The sequence below is a fragment of the Synchiropus splendidus genome, chromosome 3, assembly GCF_027744825.2.
Source record: "Synchiropus splendidus isolate RoL2022-P1 chromosome 3, RoL_Sspl_1.0, whole genome shotgun sequence".
Taxonomy (NCBI): Eukaryota; Metazoa; Chordata; class Actinopteri; order Syngnathiformes; family Callionymidae; genus Synchiropus; species Synchiropus splendidus.
This window is the reverse complement of record NC_071336.1, coordinates 36,403,367-36,415,060: the sequence shown is the minus strand read 5'-3', so window position 1 is coordinate 36,415,060 and position 11,694 is coordinate 36,403,367. Positions and strand designations below refer to the sequence as shown.

Below are 11,694 nucleotides of genomic sequence, written 5' to 3'. Positions count from 1 at the left end.
ACAAGCAAAGAAAGGTCAAACCCCCGAGTATGTGGGCAAAATCGTCACTTAGTGCGGTGAGTGATTCATCAGACCTGGAGCAGCGCGTACACTTCTGCTGGGATGGGTCTTCAGGGGCTGATGAGAGACCCAGGCCGGGGGGATGGGCTCCAATACCTAATGACGGTCCATTAACCTCACGACCGACCCTGCAACTCTGAAGACGAGAACGGGGACAAGTTGGAGGTCACGTGTACTGCCAGGTGTCTAGAACTCTGATCAGACGTGGGCCATGGGAGGCAACTGACCTTGCACTCCCAGACGCCAGCATGTTGGATCTCCGGTGTGACACAATGCAAGTGATAGGCCTTCTGACAGCAGTCACACACCCGCAACACCCCGCCTCCAGACAACCTAACGCAAACAAGAAAGTTACACTGCTGCACAAGTGAACAATGTCAGTCAGCATGTCCGTGGGCTCTACCTGCAGCTCGGGCCAACTTGACATTCTGGGCAGTGCCACCCTACTTTGGTCAGGAAGGAGGGCGAGAGAGGGGGGTCGAGACAGCTGCCATGGTATCGATTTCCACAGCAACAACACATCAACATCCCAGAGACATCATCAACAGAGGAACACAACACGCACACTGAAGATGCTGGAAACACAAAGCAAGTAGCATCATGAGCCACTGTGTGCATCTTATACACTGTTTTGATGTTTATGTGTGTGCGTGTGTACTTGTATAGCTAGCCTTGTGGCGGGCTAATTCTTAGGAACGCACCTACTCGTGAAGACTTTTTGCTTTACGGGGACATTTTTTTCCAGACCGCACAAGTCCAAGCCTCAATTTGAGTCAAAATGACTGGGCGATCACAACTGGGTTTCAGTTTGGTTCAGAGTCCTGGTTAAGGTTAGCCTGGCTAGCTTCAACCAGCACTCTGATTAAGTCCTGGTTAAAGGGTTACCTGCATCAGTGTGCCTTGTACATCGTGTGAGTCTCTGGTGCCAATCCTGCAGAGCGCCAGCAGCAGTAGCACATGGAAAGTGGTAACTGCGTCCGCAGCCGGACCGCTGACAGCGCAGCGATGCCCCCAAACGGCCACATAAGACACACACCTGAGCAGGTGAGGGTCAGTGTGGTTGAGAGTTGGACAAGAACTGACATGGGAGTGATGATTTCATTTCTTGCATCTTACCTGAGCGCTTCCAACATCGATAGCTTTGTCCACATAGAGAAGCGACTGACCTTCCCCTCGGTGCACACCTTCTGACCAGGCTGCACACTGTAAGTGAGCACAACACTGACCTGCACACACGCAGGCACACGCGTACAGATACACAGTTAGGGTCAACAATACTGACAGTGCAAAAGCCACAAAAGTAAGAGCTCACCTGTGGGATCGAACAAAGATTGGACATCAATGTCGGGAGGAAGGCCAATGGGTCCAACCTGCTGCAGGAACTCAGAGGAAGCACCTGACAACAACAAAAACAAACAAACAAAAAAAAAGAAATGAAACAGATTTCTAAATGAAGAGAAAACCTCTCTCTCAAGCAGAGGCAAAGACCACTTTGGTTGCCTGTGAGCGCAGTCGTGCATTTACCCTGACCCAATCAGTGGTCTCCCTCATTCTAAAGCCCCTTTCTGACAGGAATTTGTCAGGATGCACGAGTGTGGACTCACCATCGAGATCTGGACTGGCAAACCTGCACACACAGACAGTAGATCATCAGTGAAACCGGCTTCAAGCTATTGCAGAGGAACTCGTTGAGGGGCTTACAGCACAGGAGCTTGGTTTCCACGGTAGCAGTGATCATGACAGTCACTATCTCTATCAGATGACGTGCGACGGTTCTGGATGTGGAGTGGGATGTACCCCGGCGTCGGGCCAAACACCATCAGCCGGCCCTGACCCAGCGAATCCACATCACCACGGTAACAAAAGGCACACTGCTGCAAGCTTTAGACACAAGTGTAGTTAAGTAGTTGGTGGCTGTGTGCGTGTGTGTGTGTGTGTGTGTGTGTGTGGACTACCATTTGTCAGAGAGACCCAGGTTTGCGTTGAGTGGATCCCCAGATTCCTCAGAGAGAAACTGGTCGAAGAATGGAGACAATGGGTCTTTATCGGAGGCAGAGGAGGGAGTGGTTCTGCTCACTGAATTCTGCATGGCATCAGAGGGGGGCTCCACATCACCGCTGGATAAGGGAGAGATATGACAGTTCCAGCCCACATCAGCAGTCAAGGACAGGTTGGAAGTTGAGTCAGGGTTCTGCTGGAAATCTGCTTCTAAAGTTGGGCCTTGAGTCTCACAACTGTGTTCAGCCCGTTTCTCCAGTTGAGGAGCCAGACCACCATGTCTGGCATCTGGGCCTCCTGAAGTGTGGCTGTCACTCTTTAGTCCAGGACCAGGAAGTTTTGATTCAGCCTCTGGTTCAGTGGTGGATTTCCGCCTGGAAGTGGAACGGCAGCTTGAACCTCTCTGACGGCGGGGCTTCTCTGTGGCATCCACATCATCATCATGATCTTCATCTCCCAGAGGACGACCTCGACTCCATCCCCTTATTGGACAAAGATGGAGAAGATGACAAATCAATGCTAAAACCCTGGAAGACTGGACCTAGTTGAGACTCACTTTTTTCTAGCCCTGTGAGGCAGTGAGAGTACAGTGCCAGTCAGTGTCCCATCTCTACGAGGGCGGCCCCTTGTTCGCCTGTCAAGGGCTGCTGGGCTGGAAGCGGCGGCTTTTGCCCGCGTAACCGGAGGGGGCCGTCCTCTGTCCCGCGGCTCCTCACTCGGCATCCTGCGGACAGAAAAATACACAAATATGTCGCAGCCTAAGTCATTCAGATGTTGACTATTTCAATGTTCACTGGACTTTTGCTCAGAAGAAACTTTAGATGAAAAAAGACCAGCGGTCTACAGCCTCCCGTTATATAAAATCAAAAGATACTGTGCTCATGAATATGGTCATCACAACAGAGCGACTATTTTACACACAAGAGTTGTGAGTCCTTTAGGGAGAGGAGAGAAAGGGATGAGCAAGTCCACATGGATGTATATACTGTGTTTGGGGTCCAGCCAGACATCACCGCAGAAGCTTTAGATTAGTTCAGACCACCTTTTTCATCCCAACTCGCCACAACCTGCACTGCACATCTGGTCAGACTGCCCCTAAGAGACTCGTTGTTTTGGAGTCATGTCTGAGCCCCTGGGACTGAGACTATAGATCAGAGCTGTCAGGGGTGCAGGTTTTTGTTCCAACCCAACAAGCACACAGCGCTTGACAAATCAGGTGTCTGAAGACTATAATCAGTTGATTGTCAGACTGGTCAATGCTGTGTCACCGACCGACTGTCAGAAAGACAACGTGCATGCGTCATACAACATATCCTCAAACTAGCTGCAAAAAAAAATAAAAAAATTCTTCCAATTGTTTTCAAACTCAGTGCTCCTCCAATTTCACCACACACCTTGTCGACAGAAGGCCAGAAGGTTCCTCGTCTGACTTCCACAGCCTAAGACGGACATTAGTTGAACGCTGCCCCTGATCCAGCAACAGTGTCTTCCTCAGTTCTGCTGCGTCCTGAGTGGAGCGCAGGCCCTGACTGATGCTGCAGTGCCCTGTCACTCACTCGCACAATTTCACGACAAAACATCACTGACCGAAGGCCTTGCAGTTCATTTGAGCTTAATAACACATTGTTGTTAAAATTACACAATCGGAGAAAGTATTTTTTTACTTGACTTTTAAAAACCATCTATAACCACATTTTGAGCAATTATAACTAAAATATATAACGCAACAAGTTGCTAAAGTAGTTAACTATCAAAAAGGTCATTCGTCGCATCCCTAGTAAACATACAGAAAGCGTTTGTTTGCACTTAAGAGACAAGAGATTTGCATTGTCATTGTGAAAAAACACACAACATCATGATGAAACCAAAATTGTGTTGTTTTTTTGTTAATTGTGAAATTATATTTCTGCCCATTCTGGACCAGCCTTGTCACAAACGTGCACCAGTACAAGGGATCTGACTCCTGTGACTTGTGAACGTCCTCCACTCCATGATGCAGGAAGTCCCTTGTCAAGCTGGTTCTCCCCATCTCAAACCTCATGAACCACTTTCCAACACAAAAGCATTCTGACTTTGGAGACCAATCCCAATGATGCAGAGAACATCACATTGCTGCCTACTCGATCACCAGTACAAATTAGTTATGCAAGTCTCAGTGCTCTTTGTTTTTCCATTCGCTTGAACAGACAGTATCATATCTACACAACTGTTGATAGTGTGTTTGCTCTATAATTGATCTGCCCTGGAATTGTCTGAGATCAACAACGTAGTTTTAAAGATCTCAATATAGAAAAGCAGATTGATGAGTATCAGTACAGTCTTTCGATGATCTTCACAGTAAGTAAGTAGGGCTGGGTATCGATTCTAATTTCAAGAATCGATTCGATTCCGATTCTCATGACTTAGAATTGATTATCACCATTCGATTTGATTCGATCCGATCCGATCTCGATTCTGGTTAGTACTTAAACCATTTTCTGAGCTACTGCCATGATCACATGACAAGTTAGGCAACGTATTAATACTAGTATCATGTTGACATTGAGCAGGAAATGAATGAAGGATTGATAGTCAATGATAATAAAGACCCGGACACAGAGCGCCAGATGGGACTGGCTCACGGGACTGCTGCATTATTAGAAATAGGACATGAACAATTCACCCAAAGATGCTGCTGTTTAATACTCATGCATTGTTATGGTATTATCAACATGAAAAAAAGATATTCTCAGCCACTGAAAATGTCAACAGAGTGCTGACTTCACAGCAACCTGACGGTCATTGGTCAGTACGTGAACAGTTCTCTGTGGTCTGTAGCACGTACGACAAGAGGTCCCACTCCTCATCAATGTAGTGAGTTGTCAGACTCGTGTAAGATTGCCAAGATGTCCACGTATCACTTGTAATGCCCCCCTGACTGCTGACTGAAGCTTACTTTTCACCTTTTCTTTGACTGACTGGCGCGTGTTTGGGATAACAGACGTTTGCGAGACACCGTAACGTAGTGTGGCTCTGTGACTTTCATCAGCCGCCTGAAGCCCTCGTTCTCAACGACGGAAGACGGCGCATATCTTTGCAAATGAAGCCGCAGTCGCTTCAGTTATTTTGACAGAGCGTGCAGAATTACCCGGTAGTGGTAAAGTTCGCTCGAGTTTCATTTGTTGTGGCCCGGTGGATGGCTTGGACAGGAGCGCTGGGTGATGTCGCGTCACGTGACGCGCGAGGTCGTCACAGGGCTTGGACTTCACCCGGAGAATATGTGTTAAAACGTCAATTAATTCATCCGATCTTTGGACACACGAATCGATCTTATGGAATTAATGTACGAATCGGTTCAGAATCAGAAAATCGATTTTTTTAAACACAGCACTACAAGCAAGTGCCGACTTTTTTGGATTGGTAAAGTATCAGTATATTCCACGTTAAAATAACAATTGCCACTTAGCTCAACTAAGCTATTTGAAAAACAACAACTCACAGAATGACTATTTTAAATGGATTGTTAACTGCCTGGTTTTATTAATCTATATTGTTCACATTGGCATGATATTTGGCTTGGTCAATTTAGTCAAATAAAATTAGCATTCAAATATTACATTGGAATGTGAATTGATGGATACTATCAATCGTGTAAAACAATGTGGCTGTGTCATGTTTGGACTGGTTGCACGCATTGTATGAGCTTGGAGCAGAATCCGACAGTTTGGGTGCTAAGGCAGATGCTAGAGGTACGAAACTATCAAAGGAAGAACCTAGCAAACATCCGCTGACTGCATGACAACACTTACCGTGACGCTGTAGAGCCACCAGCCTTTTAGTAACCGCTAGTAACATAATAAGATGGTTATTATATGGAAATATTTTTGGATTCTATTTCTCATCATCGTCCATTAAACTGAGGTTTGAGCGTAGCGCGACGGAATCATCTATGTAAACAAAGTTGTGGCGGTGATAGAGATTGTTGTGAAACGTTTGTGTGCATCCCTTACTGTAAAACAAAACAAAATTGTGCAGTCTGTGTTGCTAATTGTCCCTGTCGAGTTGCCATAAAAACATTGCGAAGCGAGCAAGGCCATTGTGCCTGTTCGCATGCGTCCACAGATCGTGGATTGATTTGTGGACCAACACAAGCTTCAGCTCTTAGGTAATAAATGCACTCCAAAAATGTAAACATGCTAAGATAAGAATGACTAGTGAAGTGAGATAATGGATGTTAAAGGTTTGTCGGGAATCTCTACAACACCAAGTCAAAGTGATCCAGATGAAGGTTGATTCAAAGACAAATGCTTAGCTTTGCGAGACAGACCCTCAACACTGAAAAATCTGAGCACCCCTAGTTTCAACTAATTGTACATGCACACAATGCATGTCAAATGGACGAGATGTCCCTGTTGTGTCATGTCTCTACTAAAGGCACATAGAAGGCAAAACGCTGAGCAACGCGGGAACTGCCACCACCTCCGATGCCACCAGCATGTAAACACGCACAGCATCTGCAATGATAAGATGTTGGATTTGGTGGCGTGCATATAGATAGATAGATGCTTTATTAATCTCCGGAGAGAAATTCCCAAAATGTAAACAAAAGCTTGGCCGATATCTCACTTGACTAGTGTCAGCAGGTCTCTGCGCACAACATATACATCAAGCAGCGGCAGCGCGAGCGTGTGTGTACTCTGGCAGCGCCACAACGCTCCAAACTATTCCTTCTTCATTTTAGTCTGCACAACACAGGCAGGTGGCGCTACGGTAGCCTCGTGTGGACAAAATGCAAGTCTCACGCGAGACGGATCCAGGAGGTCCATCAATCTGTTTGATATCAGTTGGACGTGGAGATTCTCCACATATATATTTGGAACAGAATACATAACTACTATTATTAAACTTCGATTCCATCCGGTTATGCAGTCCATAGACAATTAAAAGGCCTTTATTTCATTTCCATTCCTAAATGTCAGTTACGCAAACCACAGCTTTCAACACGGCTCACTGATGTTCTCCGGTCACTAGTGTGAACTGGCAACACACGCACGCTGGTCTCCCACGTCTCCACTGGGCACTCGTGTGCTCTGGTCACACGTACACCCTGGTCGACCACTCGTTTACGTCGGTCAGGCTCCCTCATCTCCACTGGTCCCTTCCATGTAAACAGAAAGTGTAACTAGCCATTAGCTGCTAGCGTCTTTGCACCGCCCAGTTCACTTGTTAGCATTAGCATCCTAGCTCTGAACTAGCCCGCGCAGGGCGCTCTGCAGCCGCTCCAGCAGGAGCAGCCGAGTGATACACTGGACCCATCGAGCCTTGAGTTAAAACCCGAGCCCCACAGGGAGGCGAGGCGCGGACGGACGCTCTCTTACGGGTTGGACGCGGTCCTTCTCCCCAGCTTTCCACACAACTTCACGTCTGTTCGGCTCCTGCAGCGAACTTATCCGGCTTATCACATCCGTCTCACGGCTCCATCGCCTCCGTGGTCCGCTGCCAAACGTCCCCGCTGGTTCTGGTCGACTTCGAAACGTTTTCCTCCACAAACTGGGACAAAACATCAAAGTTGGAGCGGTCGCTCCATTAAGGAGGCCATGTTTGGCCGACCGAAGCACCGCCTGTCATCGGCCGCGAGAAAGTAGTCCCGAGATACAGAGGCACGCGCGTAAACTTGACTCGGGCACACGCGCGTCCACATGAAAACACGCCTATGTTCGAGGTGTATTGCGCGCGCGCGCGCACCTGCGTGTGTGCGTGCGCGCGCGGGAGTGTGACCCCGCGGAAGGATCTCCGGGGCGCTGATTGTGAGGAGGCGCTGTCATCGGACCGGAAGTGTCGGCTGCATCGTCGGGGATGGAACTCTGGCGTTTGTTTGGACTTGAGCTCTCCGACCGCTCAGAGAGACGAGCCGTTCCACGAAGCCGCGACGTCACACAAGCACCGAAGCACACAGTCTGCGACGCCTTCCTTCACTCTGAGTGTATGGTGGCCGTGTGAAGTTCAAATGGAAGGCATTGATGTGAAAACACCTTCTCTGTATTTGCGAATCAACGAAGCGACTGAAGATGGCGCTGTTTGTGTCACACCAGTGATCACGTGTTGAACGTTTGCGCCACCTGAACACAGGGTGGCGCTGAGAGTCGAGCGTGTCGTGTGTGTGTGCGCGTCTTCTCGCTCAGATGACGTCGTGGTTGAGGCGCCTCTCTTGGCAGTGAATACAGGCCCTCACTACTCTTCTTCACCTCAACAGGCCACCGGTTCTCTGGCCCTTTACCGAGACACCGGCCATGAGATCAAACACACGGTGGTCTGTTCCCTCTTTGATTGTCAATGGGCTTGTCAGCCATCGATTTACCGATCCATCTACGTTCCCACCCTCACCTATGGTCACCAGCTTTGGGTCATGACCGAAAGGATGAGATGAGTTTCCTCCGCAGGGTGGCTGGGCGCACCCTTAGAGATAGGGTGAGGAGTTCGGTCATCCGGGAGGAGCTCGGGGTGGAGCCGCTGCTCCTCCACATCCAGAGGAACCAGCTGAGGTGGCTCGGGCATCTGATCCGGATGCCCCCTGGACGCCTCCCTGGGGAGGCGTTCCGGGCATGTCCTACCGGGGGAGACCCCGGGGAAGAGCCAGGACTCGCTGGAGAGATGATGTCTCCGCTCTGGCCTGGGAACGCCTCGGGATCCCCCCGGAAGAGCTGGAGGAGGTTTGTGCGGACCGGGAAGTTTGGGCTTCCTTGCTCCGAATGCTGCCTCCCGACCCGACCCCGGATAAGCGGCAGAAGGTGAAGGGCTTGTCAGCGCAGCCGGTCACGTGACATACACTCAGTCACTGTCGCGCACCATCCTTCCAGGGACCGGCTGTAGCGCGATCACTGTAGAACGGCCTGTGCTGCCATCTGCTGTCCGTTGAGAAATACTGACAGGAGAGCATGTGTTCCCTGAGAGAGGAGTCTAATACATGAGCAGAATCCTGGGTCCGCAGCTGCACCTGACTTAGCTTCAGCAGTCGTCCGTATAGCCACAAAAAAAAAAAAAAAAAAAAAAAAAAAAACCACTGAGATCTTCACCCGTTAAAGTTCTGCACGTGGGCTCCATCCTCGTCCGATCGGTCCTCAGTCGCTGGCTCCCTCGTCACCATGGCAACGATCACTAGGCACGCTCCCCTCCTCCGGACCCAGGTTCCTCTTATCAGGACCAGCTCTGGAGAAGATTTCCAGCCTCCTGCGTCTGACCCTGGACCCTCTGAGGAGTTCCATGCCTGCTCAGGCCTCCGGTCTCCTTCACTGCCGCCATGGTGCTGCACCTGGGACTTCTCTCTCCCTCACTCACTCACTCCTCCATCTGTGAATAGCTCCTTTATTAGCAGCACAAGCAAGTCCAACAATATTAACATTGGACAATAAATGCACAATTCCCATGAGCAACAGTGCAGGTGTGGTTTTGATTAGACTGGTGCTTTCAGATCAGTGATGAACACCACTCACAAAGGCTGATTGCCCGTTCCATTTCTCAGGCCACGCACACAGCCACTGCACCCACAGATGGGAGGTGGTGTCCTGGCCTGGGATGTCACACCACACCTGGCTCGATTTCATTCTGAAAGGAAACTTCAGATCAACAGTTTGAGTTCAGGTCTGACACCTGCACAATAGATGTTCTTGTTTTATTTTTTTAGGAGATCTTGTTTCAACCCAAACACCTGAATCTCATTGATGGAGTTATGCATGGAATGCAGTCGTTTTTGAAAGAAAGGAGAGAGAAAAAAAAAAAAAAAAAAAAAAAAAGAGTGCAGCCACTTGTGACCTCTCCTGCAGCAGTGAGATGGGAAGCGACATCACGTGGGCCGAGAGCGCCTCCTCATGGCAAACGTCACCGCGCCAGATGTTTCTTCCCCACGATCTCCGACCATGAGCAGACAAGGACCCGAGTCCAAAGAGGAGAAAGGGCCCACCAAGCAGGAGAACTACAAAAACTCCAGACCTCCGTCAGTCACCTGGAAGGAGAGGCTGCGGCAGGCCTCGCTGGCAGAGGTCCAGTGGATGGAGAACACCTGCTTCCTCCGACCACTCTGGACACCTGCAGCGGGCGGCTCCTGTCTGGAGCACACAAAGCGGCGGGACACCAGCAGTTGCCACGGGCGACAGAGAAAGGGCCTGTCTGAATTATGGGAGACCCCATGTTCGCCGGCCCTCCGGATGGGGCGACAGGAGGCCACAACCTTGGTTTTATAGTCCCTAGAGGAGGGATCAGGGGTCAGAGGTCAGATTACAGGTGGAACCTTCAACAGCCCAAGCGGCGCCAACCTGAGCAGCCAACCTGAGCAGCCGCCCGAGGAGCGCCGCGCAGCTGCTGAGGGTCTTGTCCTGCCTGGCTGCGCCCACAGAGCGGTCCGGCCAGTAGAAGGCAGAGATGCTGTCGATGAAGAGGAGGCAGGGTCGCGTCGACAAGGTGGTCTCCATGTAGTGGAGGGTGAGCAGCAGCTGGGAGGAGGAGGAGCAGTGGAGCACCAGCAAGCGAGAGAGACAGGCACGCAGCACCGACTCGTCCAAACCAGCTGGGGCCACAGCGAGGAGCCAAGTGAGTGAAGGTTCCAGGTGTGCACGTGCTGCTCACATACGTACCGGCGGCCAGTCGCTGGTCCAGGATATCCACCAGCCTCAGCAGGTCCAGGCTGCAGTCCGTGTCCACAAAAGCCACCTCCACTTCAAGGCCGCCAGACGACCGGGGCAACACGCAGCGACACAGCAGGTGGTAGAGCAGCTCCGTCTTCCCTGACGCCCACAGCACGCGGGTCACGAATCAATGGCCGTGGGTTGCTCACGTGACCGCTTACCTGTGCCCTCGGCTCCATACACCTCCACCACCTCCCCTGCAGGTGGGCAACATGGCGTCACTGTCTGGTCTGAACCGGCATCGCCACAAAGGTGTCGAGGAGGGCGGAGGCATTACCGACGTCACCTGGCCCGTCCTCGCTGAACAAACGGGGTTCGAGGTCGCGCAGAGGCGGACAAGCGTCCAGCCGAGCCAGGAGCTGAGAGCGGACCGAAGGTTATGACGACGGACTCGCCCTCGTTTTGTTTCCCACGTCTTCTCTCACCTGCACGCCGTTCTCCGTCATGAGTCGCTGCTGTCGTCGTCGGCGGCGGCTTCTGCTTCTGCTGCTTCTTCTTCTGCTTCTGCTTCTTCTTCTTCTTCCCGCCAGACCGGGAACTGTTTGGTGCATGGCTGCCCCCTGCTGGCTGAGCCCAGTCTTCCTTTCAGCGGCTGTCTCGATGCGTCCCAGCTCCTGACTGTGGGCGGTGTCGGTCCACCACTGTCGTCCGGCCGCCAGCTGCTCACAGTGATCGCTTCTGTTTCCGTGGTTTGCCAGGATGATGACTCACATGAGCTCCCTGTTTTCTGTTTTCCCCTTGTGTGTGTGTGTGTGTGTGCGAGCTTGTTTATCTTACTTTGTGGGGACCAATTCTTGACAAAACTCCTTGTGAGGCCCTAATGGCACCGTGGGGACCCCACAAGGTTAAGCTTCAATTTGAGGATGAAGACGTCCGAATAACGGGGTGATTCTAACGAGGAGCGCCGTGTGTTGAGGGGGGGAACCCGGGGGAAGGGTGATGGCCAGGAGAGGTCCTCACAGGGACAGAGGGACGGACG

General features: G+C 50.8%; 2 protein-coding genes across 2 annotated transcripts in view; both read right to left on the bottom strand.

The window, feature by feature from the left end:
- Positions 1-7,732, bottom strand: part of LOC128756529 (uncharacterized) — a 34,866-nt gene extending 27,134 nt beyond the window's left edge. Inside the window, 11 exon segments of the mRNA XM_053861142.1 lie at positions 75-196; positions 288-393; positions 464-635; positions 946-1,096; positions 1,177-1,286; positions 1,373-1,456; positions 1,665-1,687; positions 1,762-1,941; positions 2,016-2,540; positions 2,615-2,782; positions 7,416-7,732. Of these exon segments, the coding sequence (XP_053717117.1) occupies positions 75-196; positions 288-393; positions 464-635; positions 946-1,096; positions 1,177-1,286; positions 1,373-1,456; positions 1,665-1,687; positions 1,762-1,941; positions 2,016-2,540; positions 2,615-2,781 (1,640 nt within the window). The 5' untranslated portion in view covers position 2,782; positions 7,416-7,732.
- A 1,371-nt stretch (positions 7,733-9,103) lies between these two features.
- Positions 9,104-11,622, bottom strand: xrcc2 (X-ray repair complementing defective repair in Chinese hamster cells 2). Its single transcript, XM_053859163.1, has 6 exons — positions 11,141-11,622; positions 10,993-11,074; positions 10,877-10,912; positions 10,665-10,814; positions 10,360-10,597; positions 9,104-10,277 (listed from the first exon to the last, which is right to left on the bottom strand). The coding sequence occupies exons 1-6, from the start codon at positions 11,264-11,266 to the stop codon at positions 10,007-10,009; spliced, it is 903 nt and encodes a 300-aa protein (XP_053715138.1). The 5' UTR covers positions 11,267-11,622; the 3' UTR covers positions 9,104-10,006.
- Between the last annotated feature and the right edge of the window lie 72 nt (positions 11,623-11,694).

What these genes read in the sequence shown, in the direction of transcription:
- xrcc2 (XM_053859163.1), bottom strand. Translation starts at nt 11,266, where the DNA reads ATGCACCAAACAGTTCCCGGTCTGGCGGGAAGAAGAAGAAGAAGCAGA. An exon ending in TGACGGAGAACGGCGTGCAG is followed by an intron (nt 11,075 to 11,140) that starts GTGAGAGAAGAC and finishes GTCCGCTCTCAG; the next exon opens with CTCCTGGCTCGGCTGGACGC. An exon ending in GGACCAGCGACTGGCCGCCG is followed by an intron (nt 10,598 to 10,664) that starts GTACGTATGTGA and finishes CTGTGGCCCCAG; the next exon opens with CTGGTTTGGACGAGTCGGTG.